Source organism: Barbus barbus, assembly GCF_936440315.1.
Source record: "Barbus barbus genome assembly, chromosome: 47".
NCBI classification, from domain to species: domain Eukaryota; kingdom Metazoa; phylum Chordata; class Actinopteri; order Cypriniformes; family Cyprinidae; genus Barbus; species Barbus barbus.
Genome location: NC_136725.1, coordinates 2,626,805 through 2,654,706, shown reverse-complemented (window position 1 = coordinate 2,654,706; position 27,902 = coordinate 2,626,805). Strand labels below are relative to the sequence as shown.

The 27,902-nt window shown below is 40.3% G+C and overlaps 1 protein-coding gene across 2 annotated transcripts; it reads left to right on the top strand.

Annotated features, from left to right (window-relative positions):
• The first annotated feature begins 80 nt into the window (after positions 1 to 80).
• LOC306865764 (tyrosine-protein kinase SYK-like) lies at positions 81 to 27,121 on the top strand. Of its 2 annotated transcripts, XM_079410556.1 has the most exons (13): positions 81 to 298; positions 5,395 to 5,839; positions 7,057 to 7,217; positions 15,126 to 15,273; positions 16,854 to 16,937; positions 19,095 to 19,163; positions 21,381 to 21,456; positions 21,549 to 21,708; positions 22,108 to 22,317; positions 23,787 to 23,976; positions 24,146 to 24,286; positions 25,645 to 25,757; positions 26,268 to 27,121. In XM_079410556.1, the coding sequence occupies exons 2-13, from the start codon at positions 5,438 to 5,440 to the stop codon at positions 26,338 to 26,340; spliced, it is 1,827 nt and encodes a 608-aa protein (XP_079266682.1). In that variant the 5' UTR covers positions 81 to 298; positions 5,395 to 5,437; the 3' UTR covers positions 26,341 to 27,121. The 2 variants fall into 2 exon arrangements, with proteins under 2 accessions (XP_079266682.1, XP_079266683.1); XM_079410557.1 differs by lacking the exon at positions 19,095 to 19,163 and having other exon boundaries at positions 86 to 298.
• Positions 27,122 to 27,902: the final 781 nt, after the last annotated feature.

Sequence of the window (27,902 nt, the reverse complement as noted above, 5' to 3'; positions counted from 1 at the left end):
AAAAAAATAGTGAAGGAAGTAGACAGAAGTTTCTCAAAATGAGGAAGTCTACAAATAGTTGCATTTAGCTACTGAAGTTTGTCTCAGTACAATAACAGCAACAGTACAAAAAATGTTCAGTAGACCGGTATTCACTCAGTTTTAGTTTACAGTTTAGCGCTGGTGTTCCTGAACTGGCAGCTTCTTTTGAACTATCCACTGAGTTTTTGGTCATACCACATCCTGCTCAGTTCGACAGCTTATTTGAACATGGTATGTAGTTACTGTCCAAAGTGAGGGGAGTCCAACACTTCATAAGGTAAGAATATATCTGTTCATGTACATAAGATTTAAACTGGATGAATTCTTCAGGCTGAGTGAATTAAGCGTGAATTAAAGCAATTAAGTCAATAATGAGAAGGGAAAAAAATCGAAATACTTTCAATTACAATTTTATTTTATTTCATATGCAGTGCTGTATTATAAAACTAGAACGATCATCATGCAGTATGCATTGTCTTAAATATTCGAATAGTAAATCTTAAAATATTGATATGCAATCATGAAAATAAAAGGCAAAAGTTCTAGTGAAACTATTGAAATGATCTGTTTAATATCTCACTTTGTTTTGGCATTATTTAGTTACTTTGAAGTAAAAAATAAAATAAAAAATCTGCTGTTTCTCTGCCTTATTGTGGTCTGATAGTTCTTTTAAAGGAGGCAATTATTAATTTGTGATTATTTATTACATAAAAATGTGTTTAATGCATGTTAATAATCCAACAGTAATTTATTAATGATTTGCATATTTAAAAATCCTGAATATTTGCATTGCTGTTTTTCATGTTATATTAAATAAACTTAATATATAATGAGGTCCAAATGTCTAAATTGTAGATCACTACAGAGACTTTGGTGTTCAAAATATAATTAAAAAGGAAGAAAAAAAAGAGAAAGCATAAAAAATACAGCAAAATTATTTTGAAACATTTTACTTACATTGTTACCGTGTTCTAATATAATTTATAACGAAAGAACTGTATAATTTAGAAGTTTTCTCACTATTGCTCTTAGACTTTTCAATATATGTACATTATTGTCCAGAGTTTGTTGATTATAATTATTATTAGTATTTTACACAAAGTCAAACTTACTTAAAAGATCATTAAAGCAACCTATTTATATCTTAATATAGGGCATGATATTATTATTCCACCATTTTGGCTTAATAAAACATCTTAATAAATTACATTTTATAATAGCTCACAAAAATGCCAAAGATATACTAGTAGTATATTACATATTTAAAACTTGCACGTCCAGCCAGTGGCACACGTCTCTGTAGCTAGCTAGATATGTTTTATTAAAGTCATTGTGCTGCTTCGCTGCATTTACTGATTTAACACAAAGCTACAACCACATTTTCCATCGCAAACCTTTTATTTTGCTGTTAGGCTACAATAACACTGGCCTTTTCTTGCTCAGCCAATCTGGCTTCTTCTTTATGGAATCTTTTGTGGTTGAATTTGATTCATCTTCTCAGACTCGCTTCTCTTTCATGCATGAACACGAGGCCCTGAGGTTTTGTATTAGCGTTTGTGTTTGAGGTTGCTTTTTAGTAAGTAAAAAGGCTAGAGGATGTATTTTCTGTTTGCTTCATTTGGCATTTTGTCAAATACTTCTGATACTGCTGATAGAGTGTTCTGGATCAGACTTTAGTCTGGCTTTCGCTGATAACAGGTGAACAAAAATCAAGATGTAGTTTAAACTGGGATTAAATTGCAGAAATGAATTGTTAGTTATGAGTTTGCATGTGAGTGTTTATCGTTTGTGGCACAGCACTTGTCTCTTATATAGCAGCAATGTTGCATTAAGCATGAAATGGCTCATTTGCATGTCAGGTGCTCAGCTGTGTGCCCTTGACTTGAGCGGATTCATCTGCTTGCTGTGTATCATCTTTAAGTGCTTTAAACGAGTGGGCTTAAGTTGTAGTAGAGGTTGAATGTTATTGCAAAAGACTTGACCGCTTCCTCTTTCTGCGTGATCTAGTTTCTCAGCCGCGCATGTCTTTTAACTTCTTACCCAAGTTAGAGTTTCAAATATACATAGACATACACATACATCTTTACTTTGTAAGAACATACTTGCTTAAAAAAAGTGGGGAAAGAAAATATAATTGGTGTTTCTCAAACCTTTTTGATCTATAAGATTAAATGCTCTGATTATACAATGTGGCTACGTATAAATGTAAAAACATTTTTTAAATGGATATGGATTTAAAAGGTAAAACAGCCAAAAGGTGGCTTGTATTCATAGAAACTCCTGAGTTGCATGAGCTGTAATATAGGGGGGGGGGGCATTTATTCAGCAATTTTTCACTCTTCCATTTGTGTTATTTCATAGTTTACTATTGTAGAAAATGTGGGAAACTGTAACAACAAAGAATGAGTAATTACGCCGTGAAACAAATCTTTATAAAATTTAGTTTTTCATTTTTCTTTATAAAGTTTGACATGCTAAATACAAAAATCACATTACTTTGTGTGTTTCACTGACAGTGTCTTTGAAAACTAAAACAAAATATATGTTGACAGCTTATACAAGCTAATCTATTATTACTCATGCATAAAAATGGCATGGCGCATGCATAATACTAAGCTAACAGCTATAGTTTAACATTAACCAAAAGTGAGTCTTCCAAAACTTCACAAGTGTACACTAGATGATTTTTGTCTTGTCCCACAATGTTCCAGAACGCACTAGAATGTTCCAGAATGTTAGATCACTTAACTGGATGTTCTAGAATCCTTGCCAAAAAAAACATGGCAAACTAGTACACAAATCTAAACTTTCATAATTCAGCCCTCAGTATTTACCAAAACATTGATGCCATGTGAAAATAAATAGTTCATTAAAATTCATTTAATGCACATATGCTTGGAGTATAGTTATCAAAAAAAAAAAAAGAAAAAAAAGAGAAGGAACAGACAGTCAGATTAAAATGAAACGCTAAAGATAGTGACAAAGACATGAGATTAGTATCCAGTGACAGGTGTGAGAAACTGTGAGTGAAAAGCATGCAACATTACACAACAAAAGAGTGGTTCCTGCATTTGAAAATATATTGCATTTATAATGCTATCGTGGCAAATTGATGTTGTTGTGCACAACATTTATTCATAATGTACTGTAATGTACAGTCTTGAGTGCTTATTGCCTTTACACCACGGTCATTGCATAACAAAATGGTCACACTTAAGTTTAGAGACCAATTCTCACTATTACCTATGACTTTTGCCTCAATAAACTCCTTATTTGCTGTTTATTAATAGTTAGTTAGGTAGTTGTTAAATATTGGTTAAAATTAAGGGATCTAAAATAAGGGCATGCAGAATAAGACATTAATATGTGCTTTATAAGTACTAATAAACAGCCAATATGCTAGTAATGTAGTTAAGAATGAGAATTGGTCCTTATAATGAAGTGTTAACCATTTATTTGATCACCTATACAGGGGTCTTTCATCCCTCTGCTGTGGCTCCTTGTAGCGTGGGTGTGCAATACGCAGGGGAGGTGTCCCCCGGAGGTGTCTCGGTCAAGTGTGTTAAAGTAGAGGTTTTCAAGGGCCAATGTGAATAAATCTAGACTTAAATTAAAAGAGAAAAGATAGTCACGTTTTGGATACGTTTTATTCGTATCCAAAGCGATGTGAACATCACGGAGCACTGAACACTCTCGAGTCTGTTTGATAACGTTTGACAGGCATCCCGCTATCGCTAAGCTGAATTACAAGCATAAAACGGATGAAACGTGAAGACAATATGGTTTATGTGTGTTTTTCAAGTCTTCTCCAGGTAATAAATATGAATTATACAGTGGTAATTGACAGCATTAGTTACAGTACAGAAGCTATAAAATATATGTTCTGCCTTATTCTGGGATAAAAATGGAAAAAGTGTTTGTAGTGTGTATATATACTGATTGCACAATCATAACTATAAAATTGTCATTAGTAAAATATTTATCAAAACTATTATAGAACACAGATTATTGGTTATTGTCCAGCAGTGTATTATATTTCTTAGCCAATTAAAAGTAAGAGATTTTATTTTTTTTGTCATTATTTATTATATACATAATAAATATTATGATTACTATTATTATTACTACATTTGACATTTCTGGCCCTCTCACTTCTGAAATGATTTCTACTCCCCTGCCCTGTAACATGGCTGAATATAAAGCTTTAGCTATGCGTGTTATCTTATTTGGGCATGAAATATTTTGTGGCTCCACGTGAATTTTATTAGGTGGGAAAGGGGCCAAAATGGCTCTTACGACGGTTGCAGATCCCTGACCTATGACATCCTATAGACCCTGTTGTATAAGGTTATTATTTGGCATTCTTAGCAGAGTTTACAGGGTTTCGATCTCTAGATGTTGTTTACAGATGGGTGTTTGCTTGAAGCCTCTCTGATTTTCACTAATAATATGATCTAAAGTTTCTAAGAAATGATCCACACATCAGGTCTCATTCATAAAGCATGCGTACGCTCAGATTTGATCTTATAGTGTGCATACGCTAAAATGCAAGCAAATGCTCATATTTGCAAAAACTGTCTTTGACATGGAAAAGTTCTTAGCGTCACGTCAAGGTCTGAGCAGATCTACACACTTTTTCTTGTCAAAATACTGCAGGTTTTTGGAAATGTAAGCTGTTCTTGCAGCTCGCTGTTCTAAATTTAAGAATTTGGATGATGATTGGTGATCTTTTATATGTTAATGACATTAATTAGGAGTCGTTTACAAGGCAGAGAGCTGAAACCATTCAGTTGCGCGCAAGTTCAAGATCTTTCACGATTCATAGATTTCACATCTGAAAGAGAGGCGTATGTGCGTACGTTCATTTTATGAATCACATGGACGCATACGTGACCCTGGACCACAAAACCAGTCATAAGGGTAATTTTTAGATTTATACACGATCTGAAAGCTGAATAAATAAGCTTTCCATTGATGTACGGTTTGGACAATATTTGGCCGAGATACAACTATTTGAAAATCTGGAATCTGAGGGTGCAAAAAAAAAAAAATATTGAGAAAATCGCCTTTGAAGTTGTCCAAATAAAGTTCTTAGCTATGCATATTACTATTAAAAAATGAAGTTTTAATATATTTACGGCAGGAAATTTACGAAATATATTCATGGAACATGATCTTTACTTAATATCATAATGATTTTTGGCATAAAAGAAAAATTTATAATTTTGACCCATACAGTGTATTGTTGGCTATTGCTACAAATATTATGACTGGTTTTGTGCTCCAGGGTCACATTTGAGAGATGATCATAAGATCAAATTTAGGATGGTTTCTGCGCAACATTTTATAACTGAGGCCCATTGTCTTTTTCAGGTTATTTGCGGTCCTCTGAGCTTCAATAGACAGTTGAGCAGATATGGTAGACAGGGTGCAGGTGCTGCCGTACTTCTTCGGCAACATCACGCGAGAGGAGGCGGAGGAGTACCTGCGGCAGGGAGGAGCAGGGGATGGCCTGTACCTGCTGCGCCAGAGCCGCAGCTTCCTCGGCGGATTCGCTCTGTCGGTGGCCTACGGCCGCCAGTTCTACCACTACACCATCGAGAGGGAGATGAATGACACCTACGCCATCGCCGGCGGAAAATCCCACAGAACCCCTATAGATGTGATCGACTACCACTCGCAGGAGTCCGACGGGCTCGTCTGCCTGCTGAAGAAGCCCTTCAACCGGCCCCGGGGCACCGAACCTAAAGTCGGGCCCTTTGAAGACCTCAAGGAGCAGCTCATCCGGCAGTACGTCAAACAAACCTGGAACCTACAGGTGGGTGCCAGTTTAACACTTCATTTGGTAACACTTTATTTCAATAGTCCACTAATAAGTAACTTTGTGTTTAAATAAAACCATAACCCAGCAGTCTACAATACTGTAATGAGTAATGACTGCTAGTTGACATGCACTAGCAAAGTTACTTATAGTCTAAAGTGGGCTATTGAAATAAAGTGTTATCCTTTATTTCATTTCGGTAGCACTTTATTTTAAGGTTACACATGTTACATATGATAACAATAAATTATGTATAATTGCATGCAAGTAAGCCAAACCCTAACCATATAGTAAGTACATGTAGTTAATTAATATGACTCAGTACTTAAATGTATAATTACACTGTAACAAGGACAGCTTAAAACAAAGTGTAACCTTAATTTCTCAGAAGTTGCTCTTTTGTAACTCAGAAAACGTTTAGGATTTGCAACACACTTGCATGGCGAGTCATACTGTACTGTAACTTTTTTGGTGAACTTGTATGAATTTGTACAATGTCTTTTGTACATTTTCATGCGGTGCAATCTGCTTGTGCTCCACTGATGGACCTTCATGCTTGCTTTATTTCTAAATACCTTTTTTATGAATTGTACAAATTCGCCAAAATGTTAAATAGTTATGCTTTCTCATGAGTTTGGTATTTGGACTTCAGTTATGCTCAGAAACAATTGCTTAAATAGAGCATTGAGCTCATACATTTAATATTTATTTACTGCTTCTTTGTCTTCTTGTGCATGAAACAACTTTCTTTTTTGGCTTACGTTTCAAATCCTCCTTACTTTTCCAGCAAATTTCCTCCAATCACCTTGCTCATTTTGGTACAGTGTAAAAATGGATTATTTACAATAGTAAAACAAAGATTATTGGAATCTATTTTATGAGAAAATGCTATTTCAGTCTGAAAATTTTACTGAAATTTAATGAACCAAATAATACACATTTTTACATCTATTTTCACCCAGTTCCTACTAGATAAAGTCACATCTTACTGTTTTCCTGTTGAATACACCATTTCAGTCAGAAGTGTGTGAGATTACGAGAATAAAAGAAGTTGTGAATATTTCATGTTTTATTTGTCACAACAACCGTCACACATTTTTTTTTTGTTGCAGTCTACTTTTGAACATTTGCAGCAATTGCTGCATTAAACAGATAAATGCACATTTGTGGCGTAAGACAGGAGCAGTTTGTTAGCTGTGTTTGTCGTGTGGCAGGGTTCGGCTCTGGAGCAGGCTATCATCAGCCAGAGGCCTCAGCTGGAGAAACTCATCGCCACAACGGCTCATGAGAAGATGCCGTGGTTCCATGGCAAGATCGACCGCGAGGACTCAGAGCTGCGGCTGCTCAGGAGCTCACACGTCAACGGCAAATTCCTGTGAGTCTCATTCCCTCATGGACTTATTCTGCAAGTCCAAGATCAATGAGACACGATCTTGGGTGTTAAGAATTACACTCTTAAAAATAAAAGTGCTTCACGATGTCTTAAAGAACCATTTTTGTCTAAATGGTTCCAAAAAGAACCTTTAACATCTGAAGAACCTTTCTGTTTCACAAAATCTTCTTTGTGGCGAAAAAAGTTCTTCAGATTATAAAAAGGTAAGAAAGAGATGGTCCTTTAAAGAACCTTTGACTGAATGGTTCTTTGTGGAACCAAAAATGGTTCTTCTGTGGCATCGCTGTACCCAGAATACATACCTTATTAGCTACAGTATATAATCTAGATATATACTTCCATTTGAAAGTTTAGCCTCAGTAGGATTTTTATTTATTATTTTAAGAAATTACACTTTTATTCAGAAAGGAGGCGTTCGGTTGATCAAAACTGACATGACTGACAAAACTTTACATTGTTACAAAAGATTTCGGTAACACTTTATTTTAAGGTATACTTGTTACACGTTACATGTACTTGCTTTTATAATAACGTCTCGGTTACGTATGTAACCCTCGTTCCCTGAAGAAGGGAACGGAGACGTCACGTCGGTGACCGACGATTTGGGATCTCGCTTAGAGAGACCAATCCCCTACGAGAGTATCTAAACGAGCCAATGCACATTGGCATGCGATTATTGCATCCAGCTGCCGCTAATCACAGCGTGAGTATAATTAGGCAGCGGGTGCAGCGCATATTCAGGTTTTCGCTGAGGAGCCGAGCCGGTGACCCGGCCGCTCAGCGGTGGTACAGCAGCCGTGGCGACGGGACGTGACGTCTCCGTTCCCTTCTTCAGGGAACGAGGGTTACATACGTAACCGAGACGTTCCCTATCAGTCGGTCACTCCGAGTCACGTCGGTGACCGACGATTTGGGATCCCTACCAAAAGGCCACGGGTACTGCCCCTTCCAGTGTCCTGTGGAAGCCTCCTGAGCCCCTATTTTTTGGCGCAGGTCAGGGCTACCGCAGAAGACCAGCTACTGCTGCCATGGCACTACCCACTCAGTAAGACTGGATAACACTGGGAAAACGTACCCATTCCAGTTGGAACCGGACGCTACGGAAGCTCGCCCTTCCCGTAGGAGGTTCGGAGCAATTACGCATATGATCAACCTTAGGCGCATATGGAGGATTAGAGGAATTTGTACCTCATGGAGATTGGCAGAAGACCTGCCGGGGAAACACGGGCTCTCAGGCTATACCGTGGACTATACACATATGGGGTCCAAAAAAGGCCTTTCATATGGAACCCAGCCCTCTACCGGTTCTCATGGATTCAGCGAGTGAGGGCCTGGCGTCAGATGCTCCGCCACATCTGGCTGCCGAGGGGACGGAGGAACTCGACAGGGTCTACAGTACGGACTCTCTGGAGCAGTTTTAGCAAGCCGACCCGAAAACGGGACCTCTCAGTGCTTCTACCCGTTTGAGGTGAGAACACAGGAGGAAACCGGTTCCACACGAAGGCTATAGAACCTAGCGAACGTGTTAGGGGTCGCCCAGCCCGCAGCTCTACAAATATCTGCCAGCGAGGCGCCACAAGCCAACGCCCAGGAGGATGCAACAGCTCTAGTAGAGTGAGCTCTCAACCTGAACGGGCAGGGCACACCCTGTACCTGATAAGCCAGGGTGATGGCGTCCACTATTCAGTGGGCCATCCTCTGCTTGGAGACGGCCTTCCCCTTCTGCCGGCCTCCGTGACAGACAAAGAGCTGGTCTGAGGTCCTGAAGCTTTGTGTCCTGTCAACGTAGCATCTCCGCGCTTGGACGGGACAAAGCAAGCAAGGGCTGGGTCTGCCTCCTCCGAGGGCAGCGCTTGCAGGCTCACCACCTGGTCCCTGAAGGGAGTAGTGGGAACCTTGGGCACGTAGCCAGGCCGGGGCTTCAGGATTACCTGGGAGTCAGCCGGCCCAAACTCTAGGCACGAATCGTCGACCGAAAATGCGTGCAGGTCCCCTACCCTCTTGATGGAGGCCAATGCAAGCAGGAGCAGAGTCTTCATTGAAATAAACTGCAGCTCAACCGACTGCAAAGGCTCAAATGGGGCCTGCTGTAGTGCTTTCAGCACTAGAGACAGGTCCCAAGAGGGTATAGAGGGGGGCCGTGGAGGATTTAACCTTCTTGCCCCCCTAAGGAACCTGATGACCAAGTCATGCTTACCCACCGACTTCCCTTCCACGGGGTCATGGTTGGCAGCAATCGCAGCCACATAGACTTTAAGGGTGGAGGGAGACAGCCTTAGCTCCAACCCCTGCTGCAAAAAGGAAAGCACGACTCTGATCGGGCACTTTCGGGGGTCTTCTCGGTGAGAAGAACACCACTCGACGAACAGGTTCCATTTCAAGACGTAGGCCTGTCTCGTGGACGGCGCTCTAGCCGAAGTGATGGTGTCAACTACCCCTTGGGGTAGGTCACCTAGAACCTCCGCGTCCCGTCCAGGGACCAGACATGAAGTTTCCAGCTTCTTAGGTCTGGACGCGGGTGCAAAAAGGTGCCCCGTCTCTGAGTCAGTAGATCCTTCCTCAGAGGAATCTGTCAGGGAGGGGCTGTCACGAGGAGCATCAGTTCTGAGAACCAAGTCCGAGTGGGCCAGTACGGCGCCACGAGCAGGACCTGCTGCTCGTCCCCCCTGATCTTGCATAGTATCTGTTTTTGCGAGAAGGCTCACTGGGGGAGACGCACACTTGCGAAGGCCCCGCGGCCAGCTGAGCTGGACCGTCTGGGGATGGAGTCTCCATTCTCCGGGGAGCGCAGCTCGTGACAGCTCGTCGGCTGCCCGGTTGAGCAAGCCCGGAATATGAATGGCACGAAGCGACCTCAGATGCTTCTGACTCCAGAGGAGGAGGTGGCGGGCGAGTTGCGACATGCGACGGGAGCGCAGACCACCTTGTCGGTTGATGTACGCAACGGTCGCAGTGTTGTCCGTGCGGACCAGTACGTGTTTGCCTCGTAAACGCCTTCTGAGACGGACCAAGGCCAGACGTACCGCTAGCAACTCTAGGCAATTGATGTGCCAGTGCAGTTGGGGGCCCGTCCAAACCCCCGACACCGCAAGCCCGTCGAACGTGGCACCTCAGCCGGTGGTGGAGGCATCCGTGAAAATCACAGCATGCCTGGAGACCTGTTCCAGGGGCACTCCTGCCCGCAGAAACGAAAGGTCTGACCACGGGGTGAGGGTTCGGCGGCAGGCCGGTGTGACTTGGACCCGGTGAGTGCCGCGCTGCCACGCCCACCTCGGGACTCGGCCATGGAGCCAGTGTTGAAGCGGCCTCATATGAAGCAGCCCCAGCGGCGTGACTGCCGCTGCAGCTGTCATATGCCCCAGGAGCCTCTGAAATTGTTTCAGTGGGGCCGCTGTCCTGCTCTTGAACGCATTCAAGCAGTTCAACACCGACTGAGCACGTTCCTACGTGAGGCGTGCTGTCTGACTGACCGAATCCAACTCCATACCGAGAAAAGAGATCCTCTGCGTCGGGGAGAGTTTGCTCTTTTCCCAGTTGACCTGAAGGCCCAACTGGCTGAGGTGTGACACCAAATCCCTGTGTTCGCACAACTGGTCCTGAGACTGAGCCAGTATAGGCCAGTCGTTGAGGTAGTTGAAAATGCGAACGCCCTGTTCTCTCATGGGAACAAGGGCTGCCTCCGCAACTTTCGTGAAGACACGGGGTAACAGGGACAGCCCGAAGGGCAGGACCTTGTACTGATATGCCCGTCCTTCAACGCAAACTGCAGGAATGGCCTGTGGCGCGGAAGGAATCGACACATGGACGTACACGTCCTTCAGGTCGACCGCTGCAAACCAATCTCGGGGACGGATGCACCCAAAGATGCGTTTCTGCGTGAGCGTCTTGAACGAAAGCCTGTGAAGGGCCCAGTTCCAGACACGCAGATCCAAGATTGGTCGTAACCCACCGCTTTCTTGGGCACAATGAAGTAAGGGTTGCAAGCCCTGTCTTCATATCGGCTGGAGGGACCGGCTCCATCGCGTCCTCCGCCAGTAGGACAGCGATCTCTCCACACAAAACATGAGCATCAGCTGCCTTCACTGCTGTGAGGTGGATGCCCCTGAACTTGGGAGGAAACTGAACCGCATAGCCGAGTCAGATGGTCCACTGGAGCCAGCAAGACGGGCTGGGTAGACAGGCACCCAGACACCGTACAAGCGGAGCAGCGGGACCACCGACGTACCCGCGGTGGGGCAGCGAGGTGGAACACAGGAACACGGCCCGTGGCGGACCAAGGGGTCTGAGTGTGCGGTGCGTGCTTACCTGGTTCCGAGGTTTGGCAGAGGGTGCGTGAGTAGGGCCTTTGATGACGCTCTCGAACCGCCCACTGCTGCCAGCTGGCGAAGAGGAGGATGAGCGCGGTCCGGAGTTGGTCCGTCCGCGACTCTCCATGCCCTCTTGGGACCCAGGGCAGAGACAACCGCTTCTTGTCGAGATTTTTGAAATAGGAGAATCTCCACCCGGCCCTCCACCGGGGGAGGGGGAGGCGCATCCGCCACCTCCCAAAGCAGTCCTCTCTCTCTCTCTCTGGGTCGCCCGTCCTGTGCCTCTTGCTCTTCCGCTCACCGCCAGGTTTGACGGGGGCCAGGACGGGCGGGGCGGCCTGCCTACGCCCAGCTCAACGGCACCGCTTCTGGAAGCTGCTGCGGATGCGGTGCGGGAGCAGGGACGGACGCAGGGGCCGCCCTCGGCGACAAGCAGGCTGGGGCGCTGCAGCCGGCGGACGGGTGGAGGCAGCAGCTGCCCGCCGGGGCAGGAGGTGTTGGATCGCCTCAACCTGCTCGTGAGCAGCCGAGAACTGCTGGGCCATGTTCTCGACTGTGTCGCCGCAGAGGCCAGTCTGGGACACAGGGCCCTTGAGGAACCGATACTTTGTCGGTGTCCCCATGTCGACCAGACACAGCCAGGGGTGAACGTCCTGGACCACAAGTGTGGACATCGCACGACCCAGAGACCGCGTCACCTTCGTCGCTCGTAGCGCGAGGCCCGAGGTACAAGCTCTCAGAGCTTCCGGATCGTAACCACCCCCGTGCATGTCCTCAGTGCCTTTAGCCTGAGGACCCTGCAGTAACGCCGTAGCGAAAGGTGGAGGCAGCTTCCCCACAGGCCATATAAGCCCCGCCGGACAGACCAGACGAGTACCTACAGGCCCGGAAGGGGAGGCACGGTTCGCCCCGCCGAGTGGAGACGGTATTAGGACACAACTGCATCGCAACCGACCGCTCCACCGGGGGGACCCCCGTATACCCCCTAGCTGCGCCACCGAGGGTGGTGAGGGGGAGGAGCTAGCAGGGCGGTTTCTGGCAGTAAAAGGTGCCGTCCACGACCTGGTAAGCTCCCCATGCACCTCCGGGAGAGAGGCACTAGGGCAGGGCGCTGAGAACCAGCGCAAACTACCCCGAGAAACCAGTCGTCCAACCTCGAGGGCTCGGGACACGGTGGGATCTCCACTCGAGCCCTACCCTCTCAGTGGCCCGGGAAAGCATAGCCGTGATTTCTAGATCCGACTCAGGCACTGCTACTGCCGGAGCAGCAGCAGCCGAATCTTCTTGCCCAGAAATCTCCAGCTCACCCTCCGATGCAGCAGTCGACGTCTGGTGACCGGGAGGAGCGCCAGGGTAACTGCTGGTGCTCCCCTTGTAGAGGGCCCAGCACGCTCCACTGACAGCTCAACTGGTTTTGGAGCGCAAGAGGGGCGATGGTCCCTCAAGGGTTGGTTCCCTGGAGGGTTTGCCACCATGCCACCGCCTGAAATGGTCCCCGTCTGTCTGCAGCCAGAACGAGGGCCAAATCAAGGCAGGGGCAACAGAGCTCCGTCCCTTTGTCGAGGTATCGGAGCCTGGCCCGCAACTCCAAGATGATCACCTTCCCATGAGAAGATGCCTCATCCACGAACGCCACCTCAGCATGCTTACTGCCCAGGCATGTGAGGCAGTGATCATGACCATCACCCGGCCCCAGGTAACGACCGCATCCAGAAACGCACGGGTGACACGTTGTCTGAAGCAAGACCCAACTCGTCTTTACAAAGACGCAACGTCAAGTTTGCCAGATGCAACGTCGTCTTTAAAAAGACGCACCCGTGAATGCTCTTTTAGAGAAATCACTCTTTCAGTGTGCTGAAGCGCACAGGGGAGATGGCCACTTGCAACACAATCAGGGGGTAGTGCAGCCTGATGTGTGCAACCCACTCGACACAGGAAGAACCACCGCCGCTGAAGCGCCGTACCGCCAGCACGAGAGTCTCCCAAAGAGCGTGCTTAACTCGTTGAATTCACTCGTCAGCAGAGATCAGGAGCAGAACAATGTAACCGCTCGGCTCCGAAGCGAAAGGCTGAATATGCGCTGCACCCGCTGCCTAATTATACTCACGCTGTGATTAGCGGCAGCTGGATGCAATAATCGCATGCCAATGTGCATTGGCTCGTTTAGATACTCTCGTAGGGGATTGGTCTCTCTAAGCGAGATCCCAAATCGTCGGTCACCGACGTGACTCGGAGTGACCGACTGATAGGGAACAATGAATTATGCATAATTACATGCAAGTAACCCTAAGCATATATTAAGTGCATGCAGTTAATTAATATTACTCAGTACTTAAATGTATAATTACACTGTAACAAGGACACCTTAAAATAAATAAAGTGTAACCAAGATTTCAAATAATTGCTGTTCTTTTGAACTTCCGAATCTTGAACAAAATGTATCTGTTTCCAGAAAAAAAGTGTTTCTTGAGCAACAAATCAGCATATTAGCTGATCATATTTCTGAAGGATCATGTGACTCTGAAGACTGGAGTAATGATGCTGAAAATTCAGCTTTGATCACAGGAATAAATCACGTTTTGAAATATATTCACATAGAAAACAGTTATTTGAAATTGTAATGATATTTCACAGTTTTGCTGCTTTTAATGTATTTTTAAACAAATAAATTCAGCCTTGGTGAGCAAAAGAGTCTTTTAAATGGCAGTGTATTTTAAATAAAATAGTTCAGAAAAATATGTAATTGTTTATTTTTCAAAGGACACCAAAGTAAAGCAATATGTTTTTTTTTTTTTATCTTGCTTTAATTACATGAATGTTAGTCATTTAGAGTTGTAGTTAAATTCTAACACACTTACGTGCATGCACATCATTTTTAGTGTCTAGATTAAGATTTTATATAACCTAATATATATATATATAATTATTTATTTTAAGTTCATCAATCATCTTAAAATTTGAATCCAAAAACTATTGCGAAGAAATAACTTCTGAAAGGTGCAGGTTAAATTCAGCAGTGGATTCCAGGCAGGCTTTGGACCGCTCTGAAGTGAAAGAAGCGAGGCAGAGAGGCAGTGTGTGGTTTCCGCTGTCACACTGTTTGAGAGGACTTCCTGAAGTGACCGAAGATGCAGTGTGGAGGCGGAAAACAAGAGCAGGCTGGGTGGGGTGGTGTGTGTCAGTACAGCGTGCGCTTGCTTTAAATAGAACACTTGCCTCCATCTTAAAACACACGTATGCAATGAAGTGTACAAAACAATGGAAAAAGAAGAAAAATATGTCTTTATCATCATGAGAATCATGTCATTAGCTTTGAACTTGCTATTTTTTTACTAAAGCTTTTAAAAATATATATCTATATTGTATTATATTGTTTATTTTTTTATATTAAAATTTTTACATTGAATCTCAATACCTAATCTCTGTTTTGAAAAGGATCAATTTTTCTCCTCCAGCTCCATCTAGTGTTGATGTATGTGTAATATAATCAAAGCTTGGTTTGCAAGAGCCTCTGTAAATGACTGTGAATTATTCTCTATCCTCTGCTTAACATTTACTGTGTCGTTCTCTCTCCTCCTGACAGAATTAGACAAAGAGAAAACACTGGCAGAAACGTGTCCTATGCTCTGTGTCTCCTGCATAATAACCAAGTCATGCACTATCGCATTGATAAAGACAAGGCTGGCAAACTCTCCATTCCTGACGGGAAGAAGTTCGACACACTTTGGCAGGTAAATAAACCTGTCAAGAGAAACCTGACTTCAGAGACTTCAGAGCATATTATCAGCAGACTTCAAAGTCTATACATACACTTTAAACTTTATGATTTTGAAATGTTTTGAATGAAATCTCTTGGTAACACTTCACTATAGGGATCAATTCTCACTATTAACTAGTTGCTTATTAGCATGCCTATTATTAACATATTGGCTATTTATAAAGCACTTCTATATTCTGCATGAGCATATTCTACATCCCTACTCCTACCCAATACCTAAATTTAACAACTACCTTACTAACTATTAATAAGCAGCAAATTGTGACCCTGGACCACAAAACCAGTCATAAGTGTACATTTCTCTAAATTTAGATGTATGCATCATCTGAAAGCTGAATAAATAATCTTTCCATTGATGTATGGTTTGTTAGGATCGGACAATATTTGGCTGAGATACAATTATTTGAAAATCTGGAATCTGAGGGTGCAAAAAAAAAAAAATCAAAATTCAGAGAAAAACACCTTTAAATTCGTCCAAATAAAGTTCTTAGCAAAGCATATTACTAATCAAAAATTAAGTTTTAATATATTTATGGCAGGACATTTACTAAATATATTAATGAAACATGATCTTTACTTAATATCCTAATGATTTTTGGCATAAAAGAAAAATTTATCATTTTGACCCATATAATATATTGCTAGCTATTGCTACAAATATACCCCAGCGACTTAAGGCTGCTTTTGTGCTCCAGGCTCACAATTAGCAGTTTATTGAGGCCAAAGATGTAGTTAATGGTTTGTTACTAATGAGAATTGGACCTTCAAATAAAGTGTGGCCAATCTCTTCTGCTCACCTGGGCTGTGCTCAAATATACAGCAAAAACAGTCATATTTATGATTTCTGAAGGATCATGTGACACTGAAGACTTCCAAACTTTTGACAAATACTGTAGAAAATAATGACCTCAGATAATTAGCAAAAAGTGATGTATTATTTTTCAGGCTTGTTGTATATGCTGATGTCCTAAAGAGGATCTTGTAGAGTTAGACAGTTGTTTTGGTGTGGTGACCAACAGCACAAACGCCATGTTATATTTAGATTTCCTGGTTGAGTGGCTGCGCATGATGCATGGCATCAAAGGTCCAGCAAGGTACATGCTACAGCTAGGCCATAAACTAGCCCTCAGAAACATATCTCACTGTGATTAGGAGAGAAGTGCATGGTTCGAACGAGGTGAGCGTGCAATGAAAGCATATGTTGATATAGAAATAGTTTGATTTCGGTGATGCGTCACAACACTACTGTGTAGCTTTTCAAAGGTGAGCTCATTTGGAGAATGTAAAGAAATCGAGCTTTAGCCTCCTATATAAAGCTATGTGTTTATAAAATATATATATTGTGTATATACTGTATATTCTTTTCAGATGAAGCTTTACGTGACAGTACATTGATGAGTTTATCGACCATTCGTGAAAAGCAAAGCATTCTATGAAACAGGCCTCGGCGTAAGAAGCGTAACCTCAATACCGTCTGACACTGAGATGATGTCCAGAATCTGGCTTTGATGTGCATTGTCTTGTGTGTTATAGCTGGTAGAACATTATTCGTACAAGCCTGACGGCCTGCTCCGAGTGCTCACCGAGACCTGCCCGAGACCATCACAGGATTCATTTGTAAGTACACTCACATCTCTATCAGATGCAGCAGTGACTCATATCAGCTTGCTTTAAAGAAAAGACTTGAAAGTGCACTGACATGTCAGACTATATACACCGCTCACATTCAGGACTGCTGTACTGTTTGAAATATCCACAGATAATTGTTCATTGTTTCACTGAAAATGCACTGAAAATTTTAATTCAACTTGAAAATAAAGTGGTTCTCAACTGGTGGGTCATGACCCAAAAATATTGTCACGGACAATAGGGAAAGACAATAAGTGCAATAATAAAATGCAACTAACTAAATAATTTACAGACATGGTGATGGTAACAAAATGAGATGGAAGGAAAAATACCTCTAAGAAACTTTGCATTCTCGCACAAATAAAAGAGTCACAGAGAAACTTTGCGTTCGCTTCTGAAAGTTTTGCTTTACTCCAAGAAACTTGCATGTGATTGCAAAGAAAGCAAATGTTTCCCCTAAAAAACTGGTGTTTAAATGCAAACATTTTGGATTCCTTCAAGAAACTTTGCATTTGCAAAAAACTTCCCATTCATTCATGAAAGTTTTGCATTCCTCCGAGGCTAAATTTACCCCAAGAATGTTTGCATTCATTCACAAAAATGATGCATTCTTCTGAGAAACATTGCACTTGCTCACAAGGAACATTTGTCCAAGGAGCTTTGCATTGGCTCTTAAAAAGTTTGCATTCCTCACAAAAGTTTTGTATTTTCCCAAGAAACTTTGCTTAAAAAAATATTGCATGCCCTTGTTGCACAAAAGTTGGCCTAAGAAACGTTCTGTTCGCTTGCAAAAGTTTTGCATTCCTCTGTAAATCTTAGCAAGAAACTTTGAATTTGTTCTCAAGGAACACAAAAGTTAGCCAAGAAACTTTCCGTCCAAAAGTTTTGCAAACAGCTGCAAAGTTTCTTGGTGGAATGCAAAACTTTTGCAAGCAACCACAAATGTACTGAAATATAATTTTCCCTCTCATCTAATTTTTTTCCCATCACAGCAAAACAAGCTTATTACATTTCCTCATCCTCAAAAGGTTAGGTGAAAAAAAGAAGAGGAAGAAGCAGATTATGAATGATTAAAGGGATAGTTCACCCAAAAATGAAAATTTGATGTTTATCAAACAAAGATTTTTAACTCAAACCGCTGCAGTCTGTCAGTCATATAATGGCAGTCAATGGGACCCACTGCTTTGAGAGTCAAAAAAACATACACAGACAAAACCAAGTTAAACCCTGCGGCTTGTGACGATACAGTGAGGTCTTAAGACACGAAACAATTGGTCTGTGCACGAAACTGAACAGTGTTCATATAATTTTTTACCTCTGATCCACCGATCTAAACAATGAGTGAGGTATACGTGTGACAGATCACGCGCCGGCTGTTGTGATCAGAGGTAAAAAAATGAAATAAACACTGTTCAGTTTCTTGCACAGACCAATTGTTTCGTGTCTTAAGACCTCACTGTATCGTCACGAGCCGCAGGGTTTAATTTGGTTTTGTCTGTGTATGTTTCTTTGTCTCTCAAAGCCGTGGGTCCCATTGACTGCCATTATATGACTGACAGACTGCAGCGGTTTGAGTTAAAAATCTTTGTTTGTGTTCTACTGAAGAAACAAAGTCACCTACATCTTGGATGCCCTGGGGGCAAGCAGATAAACATCAATTTTTCATTTTTGGGTGAACTATCCCTTTAAGGACATCAGGAATAAACATTATATTTCTGACCACAGTTTGTTTTGTGCTTTGGCTGCCAAGAGCATGAAACCTCAAAGTTAAAGACATTAAGAAATGTCACATTTTCTAATGTCACATAAACTAATTTAAACATTACTGGGTTCATGCAGTGTATATAATACATTTAAACATTTGATTTTAAAGACATTTAACCAAGTCACCACTTGATGTCCAGTGTTAAATCTGTGTCCAGAAGTAAAGCCTGCTGAGAACCACTGACCTAGACTGTACAAATCCATTTAACGCAAGGACCACTGCAATTGCTATCATGTAAATGTTGCTGAATGTGCATTGAATTACTGAGTTTGCAGATCTAATTATTGAAGAATGGGTCATGGATGTATAGCATTAAACATTAGCATCACATAGTGTAGGATAAAAAATAACCTTATGCTCTTTAAAATTGTGGTTTCTAGATAGGTGCCACAGGTGGGATTCTCTCCAGAATCAAATCATACTCCTTCCCCAAACCTGGCCATAAAAAGGTGCACTAACACACCCCTCTCTTCCTCCCTATCCCCACTGGCAGTGGTAGGACACCCGCCTTGCTTGCGTGTGGTTTTTGCTTCTAACTTCACCTGTGGGATGCCTGACCCCCTCTCTGATCTCTTCCTCCATTCACTGCCCTGTCATCACATCCAATCACCAGCAATAACTCCTCGCAATCATATACAGACATAATCAAGTTCTGATGTACATTCAGATAAATTAAAAGAATGGTTGCACATTTTTTGTTGACCCACCTTGATTGCCTATCTACCTTATTTTTAACATAAGTGTGGGCATGACTGCTTTTAATGTGCGAGGCTTCCGGTGTCATTCGCTTCAGTTATTTTAGCTCTACAAAAACAGCTCCTGGTAATTTTGCTTGTATTTGTCTATGTATTTGTATATGATGTATTTGTCATCATATTTTTTTAATTTATTAGCAAAATCATAAACACTACGCATTGTTATTCTTCCAGCTATTTTAAAGTAGTGGCTAATGAATTGGAAATCTCGCACATTTAAAGAAAATAGCTTACTTCTGCCTTGCAAAATAAGGTGGATAAAGGATGTAAGTCAGGGCACATGTGCTTGAGTTTATTTGTATTTTTTTGTAGTTACACGTTTTTTGTAATATATACACTACAACATTAATACTATAGTATTTACGTGGTTTGCTGGTCTGAGCTGGTCTTGGGTTTCGGGAACTAAACTGGGAGACCAGCTAATCTAGCTTAGACTGGTTTAAGATGTTTTTCCAGCTAGGATTTGAAAAACCTTAAGCATTCTTCTTCAACAATAAAAAACAAAACTGTAAATGTATTTTTATTATGCTAAGCTGCATTGGTAATGTTGGTTACAGTATTTATTATATAATATAATTTTTGGATTTTATTTAGCTCTTACATCCATCAAAGAGAGAAAAAAAGACAGCTAACAAACACTAAGACCGGAATAATCAGCATATTTACATCATTTTAAAATGAAGCTACTGTTAGATACACTACTATTTGAAAATATGTGTTTTTTTTTTTTTAGCAAGAATTCATTAAATTGATCAATTTAAGTGAGAGTAAAGACTTTTATATTGTCAATACGAGCTGTCATAACACAGATAGCAGCTGTTTATGTTTATTAAGCAACAAAGAAATTTGGCACATCACTATCCACCTTATTTCCTGTAAGAGAGAGCAGGCACGGACATTTGTAAATTTAACATCTCTGGCTTCCGGTGTCATTCACTTCCAGCTATTTTTAGCTGTAAAAAACAGTTCGATTTGCTGCTTGATATTGCAAACTGTTGCATCTCACCATATTCTTTTAATGTATAATCTTAATTATGAACACACTGGTATATAGTGCAAACAGTTTGACCATTTACGGCACTTTGTTATTCTTCCCTACAGCGGCTAATGAGCCGGAAGTCTTCCACTTACTTCCGCGTTGAAAAATAAGGTGGATCATAGATGTTGCCTTCTTTTGAATTTTACAAGAGCTATTGCATTTATCCAATGAGAAAATAGATCCAAAACTATACATTTGATTATTTATTAGATGCAATGCATTTGAAGGCATCATAGCAATTCTGGCACAAAAGAGAGGTAGGATAGTTGTTCTCATTTTTGAGATACCTCTGACGCCACAGTCTACTGGAATTAGCTTTGTATAAGAAGTGCTGTTTAAAAGTAAAAAGTTGCTGCCTGTGCCAAATGTTTCAGTCGGTCTCCAAATCAGTCCGCTTTGAACAAAGGCAACGACTGGCAATCATTTGTGTTGATATTGACTTTTTCAGCTTCTAACAGGTGCCATTACCCCAATCATACCTCCATATTTTCATCCTCCTTCTCTGTCACTCCTTTTTAATGATGTAAATGACATAATTATCAATCCTATCTGCAAGAGATCTCTTTTTTTATTTATACACTGTGCGTTGGCTTTGACCTTTTGGAAGAAGTTTCTCCTCTTCTTCATGGACACTGATCGCATCACGTATAATGAATTGCCATTCATTTACCATTGAAACATCTCAGTAAATGTAATTACGCATTCAATTCTGATTTAAGGTGCCATGAAGAACACAGGAAAGTTTGGTTTGACCCTGTCCCTCTGTCCCATTGATGCATGCAGGCATTTCAGAGAACGTGCCTGTGTCCTATCAGCTTTTTCTATGCGGATCTGTGTATTTTCACTGTTGTAATTGTGTTGTGTGCTTGTAGGTTCATACTGAAAATCCATATAACTTCAGATTAAACCTCCGAGGTGAACTTCCTAAGCCTAATATCTTCAGCGCAGGTTAGTTGACTTGCTTCAACACACCACCACTTGTTTAAACGATCTTTAAGGCTTTCTCTTCTGACTAATCTCTCACACTGTTGTTTTGACAGAGGCTATGCCAATGGACACGCAGGTGTATGAGAGTCCATATGCGGATCCTGAAGAGCTGCGGACAACGACAGTGAAACGGAGCGACCTGACTCTGGAAGATGGAGAGCTGGGCTCAGGCAACTTCGGCACTGTCCTGAGAGGAGTCTACCAGATGAAAAAGTTAGTCGACCAAGTTTATATAGGGGATTTTGGTTATTTTAAGGATGTCAATTCTGTAAATGCTGCCCAAGGTAGTCAGAATTCAGTGTCAGTCAATCAAACCTTTATGGAAGATCTTATAAGCCTTTATTCTCACTCTTAAAAAATGCAATCGAAATACTGACTTATTGGTATTGTATTCTAAAAGCCTGAAATTGTGTTGTGTGTCTTCTTTTCTTTCTTGCCACCAAGTATTATGGGAAATGTGGTTTGGTCGCTAAGTGGTTTGGCTTGTTTCGTCATGTATTGCAGAAGTGTTGAGTTTCCCTCTTAATGGCACTGTTTATATTTACTCGGCTCATAAATATGATTTCCGACACGACTTCAGAATGTTTGTTCATTCTTTTATGTTTGATTCAGGACACAGAAGGTTGTCGCTGTTAAGATCCTGAAGAACGATGATAATAACGCGGCGGTGAAGGACGAGATGCTGCGGGAAGCGAACGTCATGCAGCAGCTGGATAACCCGTACATTGTTCGCATGATCGGCATCTGTGAAGCTGAGAACCTCATGCTGGTCATGGAGCTCGCTGAGCTGGGGCCCCTGCACAAGTTCCTCCAGAAGAACAAGTACGCCACGCTCGAAATACTTCAGAACATATAAGAGCTGTGCTGAACTGTGAATATAGTAATATGCATTGATAAGCAATGTGCAGTAACTACATTCACAAGACTTTATTCACGTTAAGCAGAGATTTAACTTTTCTATACAACAGTTAAGAGTGACCACGGTAAACAAGCCAAAACTCCTCATAGTACCTAAAAACTGTGCACTACTGTATATTCCAAGTTTTCTGAAGTCATGATAGCATTGTGTGAGATGCACAGAGAAAATTTGTTTTTCATTTGTTAAAGGTGGGATTTCTGGAAGCCAATGTTGATATTTGAAATCGTCAAAACAATCACGCCCCTACCCCAAAATGCATTATCTCACATTAACTTTTTACAGCATGTATTATTCTATGTGGTAACACTTTAGATCTCATATTCACTATTAATTACTATAGTTTTCCCTCAATAATCTCCTAATTTCCCCTAATCTAAAGTTTTACATCTCTGTAAATGTTAGTTACCTGAAAATTGTTCATGTTTGTACACAGTGAATTCATTCATTTTAACAGCTACAGCTTTAGATTTGAGAAATTAAGATTAACTACACTCTTAAAAATAAAGGTTCTTTATTGGCATCGATGGTTCCATGTAGAACCTTGAACATCCATGGAACCTTTCAAATGCAGAAAAGGTTCTTTATAGTCGAAAACAGTTCTTTAGATTTTTAAAAATGGTTCATTTAAGAACTGAAAGGTTCACTGGGGAACCAAAAATGGTTCTTCTATGGCATCACTGCAAAAACATCCTTTTGGAGCCTTTATTTTTAAGAGTGTATAATTAATAAATGTTAAAAGTTAACAAATGAGGCCTAATTGTAAAGTTGAAAAAGTTCCCTTCAATAACAGGTAAGCATTGCATTGAGTGACATGACAAGAACCATTTACTGTTGTTCTGCGAAATTTCATGGGCGTTATCTAATCTTTTAAATAATAATTCACAGGACCAGGAGTTCCTTAAGCAGACTTTGCTTGCGTTGGTCATGCGAATTGACCAATAGAAAGCTGCTTAATTTGACTTCTGTGTGAGCTGTGCTTCATGCATTGCTACACTATTGACTTCTTTGCCCACAAAATTTCACCAAAATCACACTAATACTCTTTGCATACAATCCACCAAATGGATTTGAGAAGTTTTGGTTATTGGTTTTGGACCCATAACTGGGCTTGTGCAGCTTCACGAGTTATAAAAAATAGCAGCTGTGCTTTTACTGAATTCCTGTTTCTACTGATTTTCTATCTGAACTGTTTTCATTCATTTTAAATACATTTTTAAATAATTTGAAAAGTTTTTAAATTCCTTGGTTTTATTGTTGTGATAATTTTTTACTTCATTTTATGTAAAGCACTTTGAATTACCATAGTGTATGAAATGTGCTATATAAATAAACTTGCCTATTGTTAATAGCTTTTCACTTTGTGTGTTTTCAGACACATCTCTATGAAGAACATCACAGAGCTGGTTCATCAGGTCTCTATGGGAATGAAATATCTGGAGGAGCACAACTTTGTTCACAGAGATCTTGCAGCCAGGAACGTGCTTTTAGTCACGCAGCACTATGCCAAGATCAGCGACTTCGGACTCTCTAAAGCCCTGACAGAAGATGAGAACTATTACAAGGTATAGTCACCAGAAACTAATCGCATACATGCTTCAATTACAAGTAAGAACGAAAGCCCTTTTAGATGTACAGTACATACCCTTGTTACAAAAGCTCCATGTTAGTGACACAGAATGGGGGTTTAAGCAGAGCGTAGCCCTGACTGATCTTTGTTCGCTGCTCCTGTAGGCCAAAGGTCATGGTAAATGGCCGGTGAAGTGGTACGCTCCCGAGTGCATGAACTACCTGAAGTTCTCGTCCAAGAGCGACGTGTGGAGCTTCGGAGTCCTGATGTGGGAGGCCTTTTCATACGGACAGAAACCCTACAAGGTGTGAATATGCATATTATGTTGCTCCCAAACAGTTTTTATTGTTAATCGGGCTGAGTGATATACTGATGATTGAATATATCAATAAGTGAATATGTATGAAAATGAGGCAACATTGTGAAATGGTCACAATGCTTTTAAAGCCTAACAATAAATACAGATGTTTCTGGATTCATTTAGTGACAGTGGAAAACATATATTATTGCTGTTTTAGTTTTGCATTTGAGCAAACCTTTTGAATCTACTTTCCAAATTTTCTTAAAGAAATCTGAATAGCCGTCTATAAACTAACAAAATAAAATTTAAAATAAAAATTACATTTTCGTGGTTCGCTGGTTTAATTAATTCATACTATTTAATGCTTTAGCTATCATGAATTAACAATAAAAATATTTTTAACGTTTATTAATCAAAGTTAATGTTCATTTATAAATATACTGTACTATTGTTCTTTGTTGATGAGTAATAATTAATCATTATATTTATATTCTGGCTTCTTGTTTTCTTTTTATTTATAAAAACCGTGACCATCTAACACTAGCACTTTCTATTCTATTTACTTTTTATTCAATAAAAAAAATATTTTTATTTATTGTACTTGACTCTGTAACACTAGCTCTCTCTATTCTATCTACTTTTTATATGTAAATGTAAATAATGAATGTTCATACTAATGTTAGTTTATACATAAAATGCTAAAAATGTATTAGAACACAATAATATATTAACATTAACTGTGATTAATAAAACCTCCAAAAATACTGTCTTTGTTAGTTCATTATACCTAATACACTAATACATGAACCCCCGGTTTCCCAGACAAGGTTTAAGCCTAGTCCTAGACTAAAGTGTAAATCTGAGCTGTTTCAACTGAAATAAACTTGCTCTGACTGATCTTAAAATATATCAGTGCCTTTGTTTTGTCTTAAGATGCACCCCAGTAATGCTTTTTTCTAAGGCATGTTTATAAAAACCATTTAAATGTCCTAATTAAACTATGGCCTAATCCTGGTTTAGTCTAAACCCTGTCTATGAAACCGGCCCAATATTAATTAACTTAACCTCGCAAACTTGAAAAGTAAATAGTGGCTGTTAAGCCACAACTATTTCGCTACTATATAGCTACACTCACACTGGGCTTTGTTTGTTTTATTCAATATAGCCTAATAAACTCAACAGCATTAAATAAACTGTATGCACTATGATATGTGGGCTTTAGGATCTCCTAAATATACTGTTTATTGAACATAATCTAAATCGCAAACTGCACATGCATCCATTTAAACCTCCAGATGTGAGCCACTGTTTGAAAATGAGCATTTATTTTAGCAATGTTGATTTATTGCATATTGTCTGTAGGGTATGAAAGGAAATGAAGTCATCCAAATGATCGATAGTGGAGAGAGAATGTCTGCCCCGGCCGACTGCCCGGCTGAGATGTACGACCTCATGAGGAAATGCTGGACATACAAGTATGTTTATTGGATATATCAGCATTTATATATTGATAACTCTGGATTATAATCCGTTCACAATCATTCCATAACTCAAAAGACAAATGATTTACGGTGCACTATGCTAGGTCATGTTCCATGAAGATATTATGTAAATTTCCTACTGTAAATATATCAAAACTTCATTTCTGATTATTAATATGCATTGCTAAGAACTTCATTTGAACAACTTTAAAGGAGATTTTCTCAATATTTAGATTTTTTTGCTTCCTCAGATTCCAGATTTTCTAATAGTTGTATCTCAGACAAATATTGTCCTATCATAACAAACCATACATCAATGAAAAGATGATTTATTCAGCTTTTTAAGATGATGTATAAATCTCAATTTCAAAAAAGTGACCCTTATGACTGGTTTTGTGGTCCAGGGTCACATATAGAAATATCTATTAAGTATTCCTGTGTAATAATGATTAATTCAATTCAGTACATTGAAGGCTAATAAATGGTTCTGTTCTGTTTCTGCAGGCTGGACGAGAGACCTGGATTTTCAGTAGTTGAACCCAGATTGCGGCATTACTATTATGACATATCTCAGTGATGAGCAACCATGTACAATTATACAATACAGTATTTCAACAGCTAGTCTGTATAAGGTGGTATAGTCATTTTTGACATTTTTTCATTGACATTTTTCATGATAATATAGATATATATTTTTTTCCTCCATCATTGGTTCAAATTTTAATGAGATGATTGACAGCATTTTGTTTTTAATAATTCTAAAGCAATAACTCTTCAATGCTATTTTTGTTAGAAACTGTATAAATTGGATTAATAAGCAAAAATGTTTATTAAACGGTTGATTTTGCTTCTAAAAGCATGTTTAGAAAGAACATAGTGTTTTGTGTTTGAATGTATTTTATGTAACAGCAGCAGGATGACCAGTCAAGAGCTAAACATGTCTACAGTATTTACTGGCTTTTTGTCTTTTTTTACATCAAGTGTATGGTTAAAAAGTTGAGTGTTAAAACAGACTGGTATTCATTCTCTGTGTGGACATTGTTTACTTCTCATGATCAGGTACAGTGTAAGCATATCATCTGCATGTCATCTATGACAGTCTAAGCAGGGTCTTCTTTTAGGATTTGTTTCCTCCATGTTTCTGCTGTGCTATATGTGAATTCATTGCATATTTGTTGTGATTTTTCAGTTTGATCAGTCGCTCCAGACTTTGTGCAAGCTTGATAACTGAACAGCATGGCATGACATCCTCCTCAGTTTGATGAGATTAATAAATGATACTGAGCAATCTGAACAAGTATGACTGCAATATGATTGTCAAAAAATGCTTTAAAGAGAAATAAAGTCATTTTTTAACAAAAAAAGTGTGTGATTGTTTTCTTGGATGCACTAAAATATGAACATAGAGAAATAAAAATGTCCTTCGATCTCATTTGATTAAAAGACAATGGAATAAAATAAGCATATCATATTTGATTAAAGTAACCGGGGGGCATTTTCAGACCTCTGTAGTTCTTTGATTTGTTCCGAAACAGAAATTAAAATGGTTTTAACTCTTGACACAGAAAACTAAGAGAAAGTATGGTAAAATTTTTAATTAGTTATTAAAATACTTTAATTAGTCCATTTACATTATACAGTTGAGAGAAGTTATGCAATATCAAAAATTTGAAACCAACAGCAGGGTGTTTATTCAAAACTACAAAATACTATATTAAAAATGCAGCCTTCACACAGCAGCAACTCGATGCAACAAAATCAGTGTAGCATTTCTTTCAGAGTCACCTTTGGTCCAGCAGAGGGCGCCATAAGCAACAAAATAAGTGAAGCCCAATTATGTCAAATTTCAAGAGATGCTGTATTCTAACATAACTATGCAGCCTTAAATGAAACGTAAAATGAGTATTTTATTCACCATCTTAGCATTGGTCTGTTAGATGTGAATGAAGAGGTTCTTTGATATTTGCAAACTATATCCTGGCTGAAGTAATTTGGAGCAATTTTGGTAAATAAACATTCTCATCTAAACAGATGAAATCAAACAGAACGTCCTGAAACATGATGTCATGATTTTTAAAAAGAACCTTTAAGAATAAAAAAAAAATAGAGGAGCATATGAACATTCAGTAAGCATTACAA